Source organism: Mesoplodon densirostris, chromosome 11, assembly GCF_025265405.1.
Source record: "Mesoplodon densirostris isolate mMesDen1 chromosome 11, mMesDen1 primary haplotype, whole genome shotgun sequence".
NCBI classification, from domain to species: Eukaryota; Metazoa; Chordata; class Mammalia; order Artiodactyla; family Ziphiidae; genus Mesoplodon; species Mesoplodon densirostris.
Window position 1 is genome coordinate 11,115,583 of NC_082671.1, and position 19,405 is coordinate 11,134,987.

The 19,405-nt window shown below is 38.5% G+C and overlaps 1 protein-coding gene across 2 annotated transcripts in view; it reads left to right on the top strand.

Annotated features, from left to right (window-relative positions):
* Positions 1-19,405, top strand: part of BORCS5 (BLOC-1 related complex subunit 5) — a 98,541-nt gene that overhangs the window by 1,745 nt on the left and 77,391 nt on the right. For both annotated transcript variants that reach the window (XM_060113189.1, XM_060113187.1), the window contains exon 2: positions 1,070-1,213. In XM_060113189.1, coding sequence (XP_059969172.1) covers positions 1,070-1,213 — 144 coding nt within the window. The remainder of the gene's footprint in view (positions 1-1,069; positions 1,214-19,405) is intronic.

Sequence of the window (19,405 nt, forward strand, 5' to 3'; positions counted from 1 at the left end):
TTTTCCTCTGGTATCTGAGGAAGGAGGAACCACTGACTTTGTACTAGGAAAGATTTCTGGCTTGGGATTTGTAAAACATTAGGTAAATTACCGAAAGAGGCGAAGAGAGACTTCTTGAAGAGCAATGAAAGTAGCTGAGATTCTAAAAGAGTGAATGCCAAGCCTTAAGAGACATTAGCCTCCAGTAGGCAGGGCGGTTCTATGGCATACCTGGATCAACCTTTGAGACATGATTATGATGAGCCTGCAAACACTGCCTTCTAGAGTGTAAAACAATAAAGATTCACTCTTGCCCCAACCAGAAAGTGTTTGAGAGCAGAGGATGTCTTGGTCTGGGGAGTCCTTGATAGTTTGAATCACTTCCCTCTAAATGGATTACATTCTCCTAGGTACCTGAAATTGACCTGCCTCTTTAGCAGTCCTTCAAGTTTCTTTATTTTGCCTCAGCCTACAGTGGACCTGCCGGTTCTTTCTGCCCTGTGACTTTAAGGGTGAGGGGGCTGGTGCCATCATCTAGTGTTAAGAACCAGGATTTTTTTCCCTGTGACTAGGATCTATTCATCATGCTGGGCTTGCTGTGATAGGGTGGCTACACAGCTTTGCAACCCCAGCATCACTGGGATGGGTCATGTACACCAACAATCCATTTACCTCCAATTCCCTCTTAACTCTGTTTCTAGCACTGGTGGCTTTGGGCAAGTCACAGCTAAATTTTGTATGCTTATTTCCTCATTGGGAAATAGGGACAAACGTCAGGAGGATCAAAGAAGTAAAAATTAAAAACAATCTGGTTATTATTTTGTGTTTTGAATAATAAACTTTTAATTATAAAAGCAGTCTCATAGATGGTATATGGTCCTATAAAGTTTGAAGGTTTTTTTTAATACCATGGGAAATAGAGGTCCTCTGTAATTCATCTCCCCTACCCAGCCCCCACTGCAGGATAACTGCGGTTAGCATCTTTTGTGTAAAAAATATCCTTTTTTAATGAGTACAGTGAAAACAGCTTTGGTGAGATGGAGGTCGCTAAATAAGATGCAATTCCTGAGCAGTGTAACTTTATTTTCAGTGGCCCCTTCTCCAGCTAAGCATAGAGCCAAGATGGATGATATTGTGGTTGTAGCTCAGGGCTCCCAGGCCTCACGGAATGTCAGCAATGATCCCGATGTCATCAAGTTGCAAGAGATTCCAACCTTCCAGCCACTTTTGAAAGGTAAGGGCTTGCATTTCTTAAAAAAAAATTATTGAAGTATAGTTGATTTACAGTACTGTGTTAGTTTGAGGTGTACAGCAGAATGATTTGGTTTTATATATATATGTGTGTACACACACACACATATAGTTTTTCAGATTCTTTTCCATTAGAGGTTATTATAAGACATTGGCTATAGTAGCATCTATACTGCCTATACTGACATCTATAGGCAGATCTTCCAGACAGAAAATCATTAAGGCAACAGAGATCCTAAATGACACAATAGAACAGTTGGACTTAATTGATACATACAGGACACTACATCCAAAAAAACAGAATACACATTCTTTTCAAGTGCACACAGAACATTCTCTAGGATAGACCACATATGAGGACCCAGGGCAAGCCTCAATACATTTAAGAGGATAGAAATTATTTCCAGGATTACATTTTATCTTATCTGGACTTGCTGGAAAGATGTGCATAGCCCCACCATTCTCCCCTGATATCTCTGTGCCTTATGCATCTCCTTTAGGTCTTTGCTTAAATGGCATTTTCTTGGTGAAGCCTTCCTTGACTGCTATATTTAGAATTGCAGCCCTTTTCCCTGCCTGTTTTTCTCTGGAGTACATAATCACCCTTGACTTACTGCATAGTTTACTTATTTGTTTATTGTCTGTAGTTCCCTGCTAGAATGTAAAGCTCCATGATGGTAGGAACTTTCCATGTTTTGTTCACTGTTGAATCCTCAGCACTTGGAATAGAGCCTGGTGTAAAGTAGGGCCTGAGTAAATGAATGAATGAATGATGATGAAGTTGGCTTACCTGTCATATTTCCACATAAAGATTTTCATTCTTATTTGTGATCTGGACTATGGGTTGACTAGTTTACCTCCATAGAGAAAATCTTCATGATCACTGATACACTTATAATTAATCCTGGCAACGGTTTTGTTTGACAGGGAGTTCGTGTTTGAAAGGAGAGAATGTGTACAAACCGTCATCCCTCTTAATATATGGTTAGAATATATTGAGGTACTTACCTTTTAATATGAATTTTATTATTCATTTGATTATTTTATATTTTTATTAACTTGTTATTAATACATGCATTACTTTATTATTTTCCTATTTTTATTAAGTAGTGGCAATGATTTTTTATTAACTGAATGGGGTTTCTGCTGTAAGAATCACTGTCTCCCTCTCACCACAAAAGATTAGGAAATGTAAATGATTTAGTTGACCTACCCTGGTTTACTTAACCTGGTACAATATAATATGAAACATCTTACATTTATAGAGCTATTTGTATTAAAAGGTCCCCTCCCCTACACACACATATACATTATCCCTTTAGTTCTTACATCATTAAATATGTTTGAATGATTTGTGCCAGATTAGACAGCTGGCAGCTAGAGGTTGAACTTGAACCTTTATCACTGATGTCAAACCCTGTACTAGTTAAACTATTCCACACTGTACTTAAAAAACAAAAATAAAACCAAATGGTGCTTTATAGATGATCCATATACTTCTCTTTCTTCCCAGTACTTCATCTGCTTTACAGATGAGGAAATACAAGCTTTCAATATTCCCCCAGAGGCCTCAGTGTTAGACACTGGTAAACTCTTCTGATTCTTATGCAGAACAACACATTACATCCCGTTACCCATCTTCTCATTAGTTTCTGTTATTTTGAGGAACAATGTGATTCTCCAAAGAAGCCAACATTAATGAAATTTCCATTTTCATATATCCATGTGCCATCAGATTTAAAACACACACCTTTATCTTTAGAAACTCAGAGGCGGACACCTGTGTCCTGTCCTCCATCCCTTCTGGAGTCGCATGTGTTGCTCACAGTCACAGTGTTCATGCCTCCACTTCCCGTTAACCATGTCCTCTCTCCTCCCAAAGTCGTCTAGTCCTGGGTGAGGCCTGTGAGATCTAGTTTTGTCCCCACTTCTGGGAAATGCTAAAAACAAACGAAAACTAAAAACTAAAAAAACAACCCCAGAACTTTAAGATGTATTTAATAGTTTTCTGGAATTAGTGTTTCTTCTTTAAGCATTTGAAATAATTCATATTTTATGATAAGTTGACTAGTAGGGGAAACATCTGGGAGAAGGTTTGGTGTTAAGGGAAGCTAACCTCAGATTTAAAATCGTCACTGGGAACCCCAAGAGTGAATTATGCGTGTGGTGCAGTTAACGCGACACAGCTGGACTTGCTTGCATTGCTGCCTGGATTTTATTTATTTATTTTTCATTGAAGCATATTTGATTTACAATATTGTGTAGTTTCAGGTGTATAGCATAGCGATTCAGTATTTTGCAGATTATATTCCATTGTAGGTTATTCCGAGATAATGGGTTTAATTCCCTCTGCTATGCAGCATATTCTTGTTGCATATCTATTTTATTGATATATTTAGTAGTTTGTATCCATTACTTCCATACCTCTGATTTGTTCCTACCCCTTTTCTCTCCCCTTTGGTGACCTCAGATTTGTTTTCTATATCTGTGACTCTGTTTCTCTTTTGCATATACCTTCATTTGTATTATTTTTTAGATTCTGCATATACATGATATCATATAGTATTTGTCTTTTTCTCTGTCTGACTTATATCACTAAGCATAATATTCTCCAGGTCCATCCACATTGCTGCAGATGGCAGTATTTCATTCTTTTCTAAGGCTGAGTAATATTCCATTGTATATATGTTACCACATCTTAATCCAGTAATCTGTTGATGGGCACTTGGGTTGCATCCATATCTTGGCGATTGTAAATAGTGCTATTATGAACACTGGGGTGCATGTATCTTTTTGAATTAGTGTTTTTGTGTTTTCTGGATGTATGCACAGGAGTGGAATTGCTGGATCATATGGTAGTACTATTTTTAGTTTTTTAAGGAACCTCCGTACTGTTTTTCACAGTGGCTGCACCAATTTATACTCCCACCAACAGTTTACAAGGGTTCTATTACCTGGATTTTAATTGTGACTTGGCTACCAACTGGCTGTGTTGCCCTGACTTTGTTTTTCACCTCTTTGAACCTTGGTTGTTGAGTATATTGAGAATAGGTGCAGGAGAGAGGAAAGCTCGTGAGAAGCAGCGTGTAGTTAAGAGGAGTCCTAGGATTTGGCTAAAGAGGGTAGAGAAATCACCTGAGGAGAGTGATGTGAAAATAGAAATGGTAACAAGGGGCAGTGGCCAGACTGCAGGGAACGAAATAAGCCAGTGAGCATTTAAGTTGATGCTCGCATTTTACTTGTGAAGAAGAAACATCTTGCACAGTGATTAGAAAAGGTAGGCAAAGGGGACAACTGGGTGGCAGTGATAAGTATAATCATGATGGTAATAGTAGCTAATCCTCACCTCCCGTGCTCTGCATACCTATTATTCTTTCCATTTTCTACATTAAAACATTGAGGCTCAGAGAGCTTCAATTCATTGCCTAGAGTCACATGGCTATAAATGCTACCCCATCTCAAGACGACATCAGGACATCGAGTTTTAACTATTTTGTACATAGAATAAGACTCAGTTTCAGACTCATAGATACAGAGAACAAACTGGTGGTTGCCAGAGGAGAGGGGAGTTGCAGATGAGGGAAATAGGCAAAGGAGATTAAGAGGTATAAACTTCCGGTTTTAAAATAGATAAATCATAGGGATGTAAGGTACAGCATCAGGAGTATAATCGGTAATATTGTAAAAACTTTCTATGGTGACAGCTGGTAGCTAGATTTATCATGGTGATCTTTTCGTGATGTATAAAAATATCGAATCACTATGTTGTACACCTGAATCGAATATCGTATTGTAAGTCAATTATACTTTGATTTAAAAAAGAAAGACTCAGTTTCCAATTCTAGCGAAGCCCATGGTAAAAATCATGAGGCTGTAATGGGAAATAGGGTGATGGGCGTGAGCTGGCTTGGATTTTCAGGTGCCACGTTTGTTACAGAGCCTCCTGCTTTGACATTGTTCTGCCTGGTAATTTAAAGCCCTGCATCTGCTTGCTGGCCTGGGCAGGGATCACTCATCTCTGTTGCCTTTATACTCTAATCTCTTTCCCCCTTTACTGCTTTCAGGATGAGGCTGTTTCTCAAAGAAGTAAAAGGGCCACACAGTGAGGGCTACCCCCCAGGTTTGATTTCAGAAAGCTTTTATTCCAGTTAATGACAGTGTATTCTTTCAAAACAATACATTCAAGTACTACACAGAGTTCACGATTGTTCCATAATGTCATATGATGTAATGCTAATGCTGGTGGGTGATCGGCAGAGGCAGTGGCTGGGCGAGTTTGGGGCTATTCCTATGACTGAGGTAATGTGTGCATTTTTAATAAGCAAGCAGATTCTTTCTTTGGTCTTAACCCTTTTGGGTAACTATCCCAGGGTATAGTTTGTGCTCCATACGAATGCCAAATAACATTACATTGGTAAAGTTCCTCTTTTATTTTAAGCCAAAAGAATTTCTTTTTTCATAGCAGTCTCTGAAGTACCAACTTACTTTGAAATGTAACACACTTAAGAGAAAATGACAAATTAAAATATTAGAAGGTAGCAATAAATGGCCACGACAGAGCACAAAAGCAAAATGTCGATTTGATGCAAATTAGATTCCCAGAGGTTAAACAAACCCTATAGATTTCTTACTTAAAATTCAACCATTCATATTTTTTAATTAATCCCACTCTCTTATGTCATTCTATAGAAATGAAATACTCACAAGTGAAATGCAATATTGATGTTTTATATATAAAAGTTATAAAATAATTATTCTCTTCACTCCTGGCAATGAATATATGTGCACGCATGAGAGGACATGGTGGTGCGTACATATATGACTTTCTTTGCAACTGACTGATCATTTTTGTTACTGACCCTGGATACAACAAGACCTAAGATTATAAGACTTCCCTGGTGGCGCAGTGGTTAAGAATCTGCCTGCCAATGCAGGCGACACAGGTTCGAGCCCTGGTCCGGGAAGATCCCACATGGCAAGGAGCAACTAAGCTCATGCTCCACAACTACTGAGCCTGCGCTCTAGAGCCCGTGAGCCACAACTACTGAGCCCGCGAGCCACAACTACTGAAGCCCGGTCCGCAACAAGAGAAGCCACCATGATGAGAAGCCCGCGCACTTCAGTGAAGAGTAACCCTGGCTCGCTGCAACTAGGAAAAGCCCGCGTGCAGCAACGAAGACCCAACGCAGCCAAAAATAAATAAATAATTTGAATAATTAAAAAAAAAAAAGATTGTCTTGCTGCCTAAGGAGGGGACTGTCTTTGTTACCAACAGGGGAGATCAGACATATAGTGTAAAAGCCTCAGTGGTACTAAGCAGCTCTGTTGGGAGTTCTGTGCTTGGTTGTTAAGAATGCGATGCATATGTCCAAGTATATTCTTTTATTTACTTGTAGTTTGCTGTTGACGGTTCTGACAGTTCCCAGAGGTAACGTTTGTGCAGATGCCAGTGGGATGGGTGCAGAGACAGGGAAGCCAGTCCCCATGCACTGCCCTCGGAGAGCAGGAGCCCCTCCTCGCTGCTGGGTCACAGCCACTGCTGCCCTGGCTGCTGCTTCTGCAGATCTGTCTCCAGGTCCTGACTGGGTTTTACTCACAGAGTCCCAAGAATCCTGGACTGCCCCACACGTGCTAGTTATTGCCACATATATTTTCTTTGCTTATAGACCGGCTCCATTGTTCCATAGGACTTCATTTAGAGACACAGATCCTAAGATAAAATTATTAAGAATTTCAGAAGGCAGCGCAAGAGCATTGAACCAAATGTGGAAAACGGGACCCTGTGGGACTGCACAGTTGCACCGCTGTGAAGCAGTTGTAATCCCACAGGTAGTTCAGGTTTAGGTGCTGTTTGATCCAGAGGTGTATAATGTCAGGGTCTCATTTTACTTTTCTGTAATTTTCTCTGTCTTTTCACTCTGTCATCCTTCACGTGTTGGTTCCATCCTTTGACTCGTTTTCTACATGAAAGCAAAATGGCTACAGGAGTTCCAGGTCTTTTTTCCATATAATGCACACTCTATAGCAAAAGAGATTCTCATTAGTCAGGCGTGGGTCACATGGTCATATGCCTAGGTGACAGGCTACCTGATTGGCTTAGTCTAGCTCACATGCTTCACCACTAAATTATAGTAAAGTTTTCTGGAACCATATGGCTCCTAGCATGGAAGCTGAGGACTCTTAGGCAGGAATTGCTACTGTGGGAGAAATCACAAATGTCCACTGCAGACTGTTTCTTGAATTAATGACTGACTGACAGATTGGAGTACTTCATCCTGGGAAAGGATTTGTAAATATACCTCTTGTTTCCAAAATCTTAACTGAAATTGTAACTAATATTATATAAACTGATATCTAGATAATTATAATATGGCAATTGTTAAAAGAATTGTAATAAGAAAAAATCCTATTGCCTATTTAGAGATATTGAAAAAGAAGCACTTAGTACCAAAAATGTTGCCAGTGCTTTTCCAGCACTGCTGGAGGAAGATGCCTCAAGGCTTCCAATGACAAATACTGATTATATTCTAGGTATATGTGTGTCTCTGAAGATATAAAGGATAAAACACTAACGTCATGGGACTACCTTTCAAGCAATAGCAAAATTTCTTCTTCTGTGATTAACGGGCAGCTTCTATTATATACAGTAATTTGGTTTTTGTGATGAACCTACACACCAGGAGGAAATGTTGTATACAAATGTATAGTAGCTGTTAATAAATTATCAATGTAGCTTAAAAAAAACTGATGCATGTGAAGGAGATTTTGATAATTAAAAAGAGCCTGGGGCTTTCCTTGGTGGAGCAAAATCTCACAAAACAGCAGTGAAGCCTCTCAAATCACATGGAACATTGAGAATTAGCGCTGGAGGTTGAAGCCGGGAAAGAATGAATCAATGGAAAAGGTGGATGTGAAGAACATGAGGGAGCTGGATTTCAAATGACCAGTTTATTCACATCTTTCTCACCAGCCCACGTATCAGCCAGACAAATAATATAAAGGAAGAAGGTCCTGGCATTTATCAGACATCTGCCTATGCCAGCTGTCAGGCCTTACTGCTGCATTGCAAAGTGGAGTGACAAAGGAGGGGATAAGGGGGTGGCTCTTAATTAGAGCCACAGTCTTCTCTGAACCGCTGAGCGGTGACCTCCAGACCCAGGGTTGATCCTCAGGGTGTATTTTCCCCCAGATACCATCTTTGAAAAGTTGATAATTCATTCCCGATGACCTTGTAGGTTTATTTGTATGTGTAATAGCGCTTCAGTTAACCTTTTAAACGTGGCCGTTAACTGGCAAAGTGTGAGTCTTACTCAGAAGAGGGGGACGCACTAGGAGAATGGTCACTCGAAACCAATGGAGAACGTTTGTGAGAGCAGCCTCACTTTGTTCTGCGCTCCAGCAAATCTCTGTGCCTGCATCCGTTCTTGTTTCTTTCCAGGAAATCTCAGAGGAGATGTGTCTGTGTCTTTTATTAAAGAATCATATATCTTCTAAAGAAATTAAGGGAAGAAAAAACTATATGTTGAATGTTTACTCCCATGTTTATCATTTCTGGAATTCTTAATCTCTTCCTATGGATTCACGTTTCCATTTGATGTCATTTATTCTTAGTCTGAAGAACTTCTGGTAGCATTTCTCGTAGTGCAGGTCAGCTGGAAACAACTTCTTTGTTTTTATTTATATAAAAATGTCAGTTTTGCCCAGTTTTCTTATAAAGTTTTTTCTTTTTTTTTGGTAACTACTATATTTTTGAGGAGATATTGTGAGACTTTATGTAATCTTGTTTTTCAGCACACTTTCTTTCACCAGTCATAATATCCATTGATATTTCTTGCTTGAATTAATTATACAGTGATGGTTGCCAAACAGTGATTTTTCTAACTTTATCATTCCCTCTACATTTATTAGTTTGCATTTTACTGTAAGGAAGACCTTTCTCTTATCCCCAGTTTTTATTCATTTATTTGTTTAAGTCAGTGTGGAACAGCAACTTCCTGTTTTATTCAATGAGTTGTGATCTGTTAAAGTCATTACATTTGGCCCTCCATATCAGTGGGTTCTGCATCCACAGATTCACCCAAGGGCGGATTGAAAATACGAAAAGAAGTCCAGAAAGTTCCAAAAAACAAAACGTGAATTTGCTGAGCGCTAGCAACTGCTTACATAGCATTTACATCAATTTACATAGTATTTGCATTGTATTATATATTATAAGTCATCTAGAGATGATTTAAAATATACGGGAGGATGTGCGTAGGTTATATGCAAATACATTTTATATAAAGGGCTTGAGCATCCAGGGACTTTGGTATCCACGGGGGTCCTGGAATCATTCCCCTCATGGGCACCAAGGAACGACTGTTTATCTTTAATTGCAAAATGCTCCAAATTTGGCTAGTTGGAATACCATCAGTTTAGCTTCCTGTGTCCTTTTGACGTATTCTCATTATTCTTGGAACATATTTTTATTTTATGGCACAATATAACGTTCCAGCCTTACCTTGTTCTTCCTTGGCCTCAGCCCTAGAATCAAGCATTTCTCCAGGAGCCCCGGTTCTTTTAGTGGAGGGTGGTGTTTAGAAACCACTCCCAGACCCTCTTGGTGTGTTCAGCAAGGAAATATATATATGTGTGTATATTTATATATACAAACTCACACATTTATACCTGTATTTATTTTTATATTTAACCTATATATATTGAAAAGGATGAGTTCACACTAATGTGCACCATATGTTCTTTGATCTATAGGGTTATAGTTATTATCAAATACTTCAGCCATTATTTCTTCCAGTATTTTTCTGCCCCTCCCTTCCCGGTTTCTGTGTTTGACCACGTGGTGTTTTCTCACAGGTCATTGATGCACCTTTTGGATTTTTTTTCCTTTCTGTCTTTTTCCTTTCTGTCCTACTTTGGGTAATTTTTAATGCTATGTTTCCAGGTTGAGTGGTCTTTTTTTTTTCTGTCATGTCTGTGCTGCCATTAATCCCATCCAATGCATTTTTTTTAAACTTCTTATTTTATATTGGAGTATAGTTGATTAACAATGTTGTGATAGTCTCAGGTGTACAGCAAAGTGATTCAGTTATACCTATACGTGTATCTATTGTTTTTCAAATTCTTTTCCCAATTAGATTGTTACATAATATTGAGCAGAGTTCCCTGTGTTATACGGTAGATCCTTGCTGGTTATCCATTTAAAATATAGCAGTGTACCTGTCAATCCAAAACTCTCTAGATATCTCTTCCCCTAACCCTTGTATTTTTAATTTCAAGTAACTGTGTTTTTCAGCTTTAGATATCCATTCCCCTCTTTAAAAAAAAAAAGTCATTTCTTTGTTTTATCATGCTTATGTTCTCCTCTACTTTTTGAACATATAGAATATATTTATAATAACTCTTTTAACTCTTGTCTGCTAGTCCATCATTTCTGGATCTGTTTTTTTTATTGAATGAGCTTTCTCAAGTCACATTTTCCTGCTTTTTTCATGCTTGGAAGATTTTTGTTGTTGTTGTTGGGGGTAGGAGTTTATTAATTAATTAATTTATTTTGGCTGTGTTGGGTCTTCATTTCTGTGCGAGGGCTTTCTCTAGTTGTGGCAAGCGGGGGCCACTCTTCATCGCGGTGCGTGGGCCTCTCACTATCGTGGCCTCTCTTGTTGCGGAGCACAGGCTCCAGACGTGTAGGCTCAGTAGTTGTGGCTCACGGGCCTAGTTGCTCCGCAGCATGTGGGATCTTCCCAGACCAGAGCTCGAACCCATGTCCCCTGCATTAGCAGGCAGATTCTCAACCGCTGCGCCACCAGGGAAGCCCCGATGCCTGGAAGATTTTTACTGTATGCCAAACATTGTATATTTTATGTTTTTGGGTGCTGGATTTTGTTTGATTCCTTTAAAGGAGATTGGACTTGGTTCTGGCAGAAGGTTAAGTTACTTGTAATCAGTTCTAGGCTTGCTTTTGAGTTTGGTTAGGGCTCATCCAGAGCAGCCTTAAGTCTGGTTTAATTAAACCTCCCTACCAAGGCAATACCCTTCTGAGCACGCTACCCATTGCCCCATATACTATGAGGTCTTTCCACTCTGGCTGGTGGGAATGTGAACTGCCCTTAGCCCTATGTGAGTTTCAGAAATTGTTTGGCTTACTGCTTTCCTGGTTCTTTCTCCAGCCTTGTGGAATTTCGGCTCATAAATTCACAAGTTACTGTGCAGGGGTTCAAGAGTGCCCTGTGTGATTTCCAGAGTGTGCTTGTGGAACGCCCTTCCCTCCCATCCTCTGTCGTGTAAGTTCTAGACACCTTAGTCTCTGCAAACTCCACTCTCTCTTCAACTCCGAGGCCACTGTGCCTCCCTGGTCTGCGTCCTGAGACCTGCCTTTCAGCAGTAAGCTGGGGAAATGATAGAACTCACTTGTTTTCCTTCTTGTGGGGCTCAAAGTCCTGAACTGCCTGTTATACAATATCTGAAAAGAGTGTTTCATATACTTTGTCTGGTTTTCTAGCTGTTTATGACTGTCAGGCATAACAGCAGATAATCTTTCATGGGCAGAAGTGGAAATCCTCCCCCAAAGATGCTTTTTAATCCATATTCTTCTCTCAGTTACCACTTCTTCATTTTACTTTCGTGCCTCATGCCAACAGCTTTTGATAACTACATTGGGCATTCATTTCTGCAAAATATTGGTAAACTCCTGCCCAGGTCCTGGTGGTGCTCCAGATAGCAGAGATACAAAGAATATAAGACACCGTTTCTTCCCTTTGGGAGCTTATAGTTTGGTGAGTGATTTAGACAGGTAAATAACCTGTAGTAATATAGTATGTGTAATACTGGCCAGATGCCCAAAAGACTAGATAGGCATGGAGGAGAGAATCATTAATTTGACCTGGGAATTTGAGGTAGGCTTCACAGTGGAAGAAATATTTGAGCTGGGTTTTTAGGGATGAATGGAAGGTAGCCACATTGAGAAGACAGGGTCGGGGGAGTGTTCATAGTTTAAAATCTTCCATATAAATAAAAAGATAAAAGTTGCCAAGAGAATTCTTGACCAGAATTACATCTGGGATGTACTGCATTAATTTTTCTGTTCTTAGTCAACGTATGCAGGTTACCCAAATGTATGCACGTTAAATTATAGTTTTTATAATAAATAAAATATAGATTTTAGTTTCAAGCCATATTAAATATCAACTTACTGGAATAATTATCAGATAGTTTATGTACTGATTATTCATTCTTTTCTGTTTCTCTAAACTTTCAATTTGTGTTATATTATGACTTTAAATAAAATATACATGGTTTTCTTTAGCTAGAACCCAAGGATATATCTTTCTAAACAATATCATTTCCTGCATGAGCTAGCCTTTTACCCCTGGAATATAACAGTTAAAGATGGATGTACAGTATATATTTCCTTTTAAGGTTCTGGTTTGTCAGCAGTTTCTGCTAAGTGATAGCCTAGAAACAGCCTAAGGCTGAATAGTATAAAATTTTGTTAGTCATTTTCAATTTTTCTTTTTTTTTTTTTTTTTTTTTTTGCGGTACGCGGGCGTCTCACTGCTGTGGCCCCTCCCGTTGCGGAGCACAGGCTCGGGCTGCGCAGGCTCAGCGGCCATGGCTCACGGGTCCAGCCGCTCCAAGGCATGTGGGATCCTCCCGGACCAGGGCACGAACCCACGTCCCCTGCATCGGCAGGCGGACTCTCAAGGTCTGCGCCACCAGGGAAGCCCTCAATTTTTCTACTTTTCCAAAATTCGCATATAAAAATTCTTCTATTTTAAAACACACTAGCGACCCACCACCAGTCCCTCCCATCAGGAAACTTGCACAAGCCTCTTAGATAGCCTCATTCACCAGAGGGCAGAAAGCAGAAGGAAGAACTACAATCCTGCAGCCTGTAGAACAAAAACCACACTCACAGAAAGGTAGACAAGATGAAAAGGCAGAGGGCTATGTACCAGATGAAGGAACAAGATAAAACCCCAGAAAAACAACTAAATGAAGTGGAGATAGGCAACCTTCCAGAAAAAGAACTCACAATAATAGTGAAGATATTCCAGGACCTCAGGAAAAGAATGGAGACAAAGATCTAGAAGATGCAAGAAATGTTTAACAAAGACCTAGAAGAATTAAAGAACAAACAAACAGAGATGAACAATACAATAACTGAAATGAAAACTACACTAGAAGGAATCAATAGCAGAATAACTAAGGCAGAAAAACGGATAAGTGACCTGGAAGACAGAATGGTGGAATTCACTGCTGCGGAACAGAATAAAGAAAAAAGAATGAAAAGAAATGAAGACAGCCTAAGAGACCTCTGGGACGACATTAAATGCAACAACATTCACGTTATAGGGGTCCCAGAAGGAGAGGAGAGAGAGAAAGGACCCAAGAAAACATTTGAAGAGATTATAGTCAAAAACTTCCCTAACATGGGAAAGGAAATAGCCACCCAAGTCCAGGAAGCACAGAGAGCCCCATACAGGATAAACCCAAGGAGAAACACACCGAGACACATAGTAATCAAATTGGCAAAAATTAAAGACAAAGAAAAATTATTGAAAGCAGCAAGGGAAAAATGACAAATTACATACAAGGGAACTCCCATAAGGTTAACAGCTGATTTCTCAGCAGAAACTCTACAAGCCAGAAGGGAGTGGCATGATATACTTAAAGTGATGAAAGGGAAGAACCTACAACCAGGATTACTCTACCCTGCAAGGATCTCATTCAGATTTGATGGAGAAATCAAAAGCATTACAGACAAGCAAAAGCTATAAGAGAATTCAGCACCACCAAACCAGCTCTACAACAAATGCTAAAGGAACTTCTCTAAGTGGGAAACACAAGAGAAGAAAAGGACCTACAAAAACAAACCCAAAACAATTAAGAAAATGGTCATAGGAACATACATATCGATAATTACCTTAAACGTGAATGGATTAAATGCTCCAACCAAAAGACACAGGCTTGCCGAATGGATACAAAAACAAGACCCATATATGTGCTGTCTACAAGAGACCCACTTCAGACCTAGGGACACATACAGACTGAAAGTGAGGGGATGGAAAAAGATATTCCATGCAAATGGAAATCAAAAGAAAGGTGGAGTAGCAATACTCATATCAGATAAAATAGACTTCAAAATAAAGACTGTTACAAGAAACAAGGAAGGACACTGCATAATGATCAAGGGATCAATCCAAGAAGAAGATATAACAATTATAAATATGTATGCACCCAACATAGGAGCACCTCAATACATAAGGCAACTGGTAACAGCTATAAAAGAGGAAATCGACACTAACACAATAATAGTGGGGAACTTTAACACCTCACTTACACCAATGGACAGATCATCCAAAATGAAAATAAATAAGGAAACAGAAGCTTTAAATGACACAATAGACCAGATAGATTTAATTGATATTTATAGGACATTCCATGCAAAAACAGCAGATTACACTTTCTTCTCAAGTGCGCATGGAACATTCTGCAGGATAGATCACATCTTGGGTCACAAATCAAGCCTCAGTAAATTTAAGAAAATTGAAATCATATCAAGCATCTTTTCTGACCACAATGCCATGAGATTAGAAATGAATTACAGGGAAAAAAACGTAAAAAACACAAACACATGGAGGCTAAACAATACACTACTTAATAATCAAGAGATCACTGAAGAAATCAAAGAAGAAATCAAAAAATAACTGGAGACAAATGACAACAAAAACATGACAATCCAAAACCAATGGGATGCAGCAAAAGCAGTTCTAAAAGGGAAGTTTATAGCTATACAAGCCTACCTCAAGAAACAAGAAAAATCTCAAACAATCTAACCTTACACCTAAAGGAACTAGAGAAAGAAGAACAAACAAAACCCAAAGTTAGCAGAAGGAAAGAAATTATAAAGATCAAAGCAGAGATAAATGAAATAGAAGCAAAGAAAACAATAGCAAAGATCAATAAAAGTAAAAGCTGGTTCTTTGAGAAGATAAACAAAATTGATAAACCTTAGCCATACTCATCAAGAAAAACAGGGAAGGCTTCCCTGGTGGCGCAGTGGTTGAGAGTCCGCCTGCCAATGCAGGGGACACGGGTTCGTGCCCCAGTCCAGGAAGTTCCCACATGCCGTGGAGCGGCTAGGCCTGTGAGCCATGGCCGCTGAGCCTGCGCGTCTGGAGCCTGTGCTCCGCAACGGGAGATGCCACAACAGTGAGAGGCCCGCGTACTGCAAAAAAAAAAAAAAAAAAAAGAGAGGGAGAGGACTCAAATTGATAAAATTAGAAATGAAAAAGGAGAAGTTACAACAGACACCGCAGAAATTCAAAGCATCCTAAGAGACTTCTACAAGCAACTCTATGCCAGTAAAATGGACAACCTGGAAGAAATGGACAAATTCTTAGAAAGATATAACCTTCCAAGATTGAACCAGGAAGAAATAGAAAATATGAACAGACCAATCACAAGGAATGAAATTGAAACTGTGATTTAAAATCTTCCAACAAACAAAAGTCCAGGACCAGATGGCTTTATAGGTGAATTCTATCAAACATTTAGAGGAGAGCCAACAGCCATCCTTCTCAAACTCTTCCAAAAAATTGTGGAGGAAGGAACACTCCCAAACTCATTCTATGAGGCCCCATTACCCTGATACCAAAACCAGACAAAGATACTACAAAACAAGAAAATTACAGACCAATATCACTGATGAATATAGATGCAAAAATCCCCAACAAAATACTAGCAAACAGAATCCAACAACACATTAAAAGGATCATGCACCATGATCAAGTGGGATTTATCCCAGGGTTGCAGATTCTTCAATATACATAAATCAATGTGATACGCCATATTAACAAATTGAAGAATAAAAACCATATTATCATCTCAATAGATGCAGAAAAAGCTTTTGACAAAATTCAACACCCATTTATGTTAAAAAGTCTCCAGAAAGTGGGCATAGAGGGAACCTACTTCAACATAATAAAGGCCATATATGACAAACCCACAACAAACATCATTCTCAATGGTGAAAAACTGAAAGCATTTCCTCTAAGATCAGGAACAAGACAAGGATGTCCACTTTCACCACTATTACTCAACATAGTTTTGGAAGTCCTAGCCATGGCAATCAGAGAAGAAAAAGAAATAAAAAATACAAATTGGAAAAGAAGAAGTAAAACTGTCACTGTTTGCAGATGACATGATACTCTACATAAAGAATCTTAAAGATACTACCAGAAAACTACTAGAGCTAATCAATGAATTTGGTAAAGTTGAAGGATACAAAATTAATGCACAGAAATAATGAAAAATCTGAAAGAGAAATTAAGGAAACACTCCCGTTTATCACTTCAACGAAAAGAATAAAATACCTAGGACTAAACCTACCTAGGGAGACAAAAGACCTGTATGCAGAAAACTATAAGACACTGATGAAAGAAATTAACGATGATACCAACAGATGGAGAGCTATACCATGTTCTTGGATTGGAAGAATCAATATTGTGAAAATGACTATACTACCCAAAGCAATCTACAGATTCAGTGCAATCCCTATCAAATTAGCAATGGCATTTTTTGCAGAACTAGAAAAAAAAATTCTTAACGTTTGTATGGAGATACAAAAGACCCCAAATAGCCAAAGCAGTCTTTAGGGAAAAAAATGGAGCTGGAGGAATCAGACTCCCAGACTTCAGACTATACTACAAAGCTACAGTAATCAAGACAATATGATACTGGCACAAAAACAGAAACATAGATCAATAAAATAAGATAGAAAGCCCAGAGATAAACCCACGCACCTATGGTCAACTACTGTATGACAAAGGAGGCAAGGATATACAATGGAGAAAAGACATTCTCTTCAGTAAGTGGTGCTGGGAAAACTGGACAGCTACATGTAAAGGAATGAAATTAGAACACTCCCTAACACCATACACAAAAATAAACTCAAAATGGATTAGAGACCTAAATGTAAGACCGGACACTATAAAACTCTTAGAGGAAAACATAGGAAGAACAGTCTTTGACATAAATCACAGCAGGATCTTTTTTGATCCACCTCCTAGAGTAATGAAAATAAAAAGAAAAATAAACAAATGGGATCTAATGAAACTTCACTGCTTTTGCACAGCAAAGGAAACCATAAACAAGACCAAAGGACAACCCTTAGAATGGGAGAAAATATTTGCAAACGAATCAACAGACAAATGATTAATCTCCAAAATATATAAACAGCTCATACAGCTCAATATTAAGAAAACAAACAACCCAATCTAAAAATGGGCAGAAGACCTAAATAGACATTTCTCCAAAGAAGACATACAGATTGCCAAGAAGCACATGAAAAGCTGCTCAACATCACTAATTATTAGAGAAATTCAAATCAAAACTACAATGAGGTATCATCTCACACCAGTTAGAATGGGCATCATCAGAAAATCTACAAACAACAAATGCTGGAGCGGGTGTGGAGAAAAGGGAACCCTGTTGCATTGTTGGTGGGAATGTAAATTGATGCAGCCACTTTGAAGAACAGTATGGAGGTTCCTTAAAAATTCAAAAATAGAATTACCATATGATCCAGCAATCCCACTACTGGGCATGTACCCAGAGAAAACCATAATTCAAAAAGACACATGGACCCCAGTGTTCATTGCAGCACTATTTACAATAGCCAGGTCATGGAAGCAACCTAAATGCCCATCGACAGACAAATGGATGAAGAAGATGTGGTACATATATATAATGGAATATTACTCAGCCATAAAAAGGAACAAAATTGGGTCATTTGTTGAGACGTGGATGGATCTAGAGACTGTCATACAGAGCGAAGTAAGTCAGAAAGAGAAAAACACATATCGTATACTAGCACATATATGTGGAACCTAGAAAACTGGTACAGATGAACGGGTTTGCAGGGCAGAAATTGAGACACAGATGTAGAGAACAAACGTATGAACACCAAGGGGGGAAAACCATGGTGGGATGGGGATGGTGGTGTGCTGAACTGGGCAATTGGGATTGACATTTTATACACTGATGTGTATAAAATTGATGACTAATAAGTACCTGCTGTATAAAAACATATATAAAATTCAAAAAAATTTTTTTTAAAACAACAAAAAAATATACTAGCATTTGAGACTGAAATGTTTATTTAGGAAAGCCAGTGTTTTAAAGGTATTCTCAGAACTTAAAAAATTCCCTTTCCCCCAGCCCCCAAAACTGAACTGATTATTAGACATTAATTTGATGCTAATTTAATCATTTTTGGAACTGGTACCACATAATATCCCTCACTGTGAGCACAAGTGGAAGCCACATGCTTTTTTTAGAACTGTGATATTTCATATATTTATTTATTCATTTAACCAAATTCATTAAGCTCTTGCTATTCATCTGATATTGTTAGGCTAGAGACACAAAAGCAAAACACATTACTCCTTCCCATGAAGAGAGCTCACATTCTAGTGAGGGAAACTATATTGTTAACAGGTAAATTGTGACCCAATATGTTAAGTGCTGTAAATAAAGTGTAACCCATCAGAGAACCTAAAGGGTGGAACAGCTTATTCTGTCTGAAAGAGGCAGGAAAAGTTGACTAGAATTAGAACAACTTAGAAGAATTTATATTTGTGGTTTTGATAGTAATTATTTCCAAAACTTTATTATGCGTAATAAAGCTGATTATAGGGCCCCAAACTCAGAGAGTCTGATTCAATAGGCTCATTTGTAGGGTATCATCTGTATGTTGAACTAGCATTCCAGGTGATTCTGAAATGGGTTCACGGACCACACTTTGGAAAATATCGAGTCAGAAGTTTATGAACTTGAAATCTTACCTGAAAGTACAGAACTGTTAGATCATTCAACTAAATGATTCTAGAAAATTTTTTTTAAAGAGATATGGTTATCAAAAGTGTATCTTGGAATATGTTATTAGGTTTCTACTATTTTTGGATGAACTCAGTTATTAAAACTTTGATTCACAGTTAATGCCTGTACATTAAATTTTAGACTCATTGGGAATTCATTATTTGTAGAAGAATGTTAAAAGTCACAGGTTTTTGATAATGTTTAAGTGTGTTTCCCACCAAAATCCAGTTTCACAAAAAGCCAATGAAATTCAAAGTGATATTTTAAAGAATAAGTTTCGATAGATAATTATTTG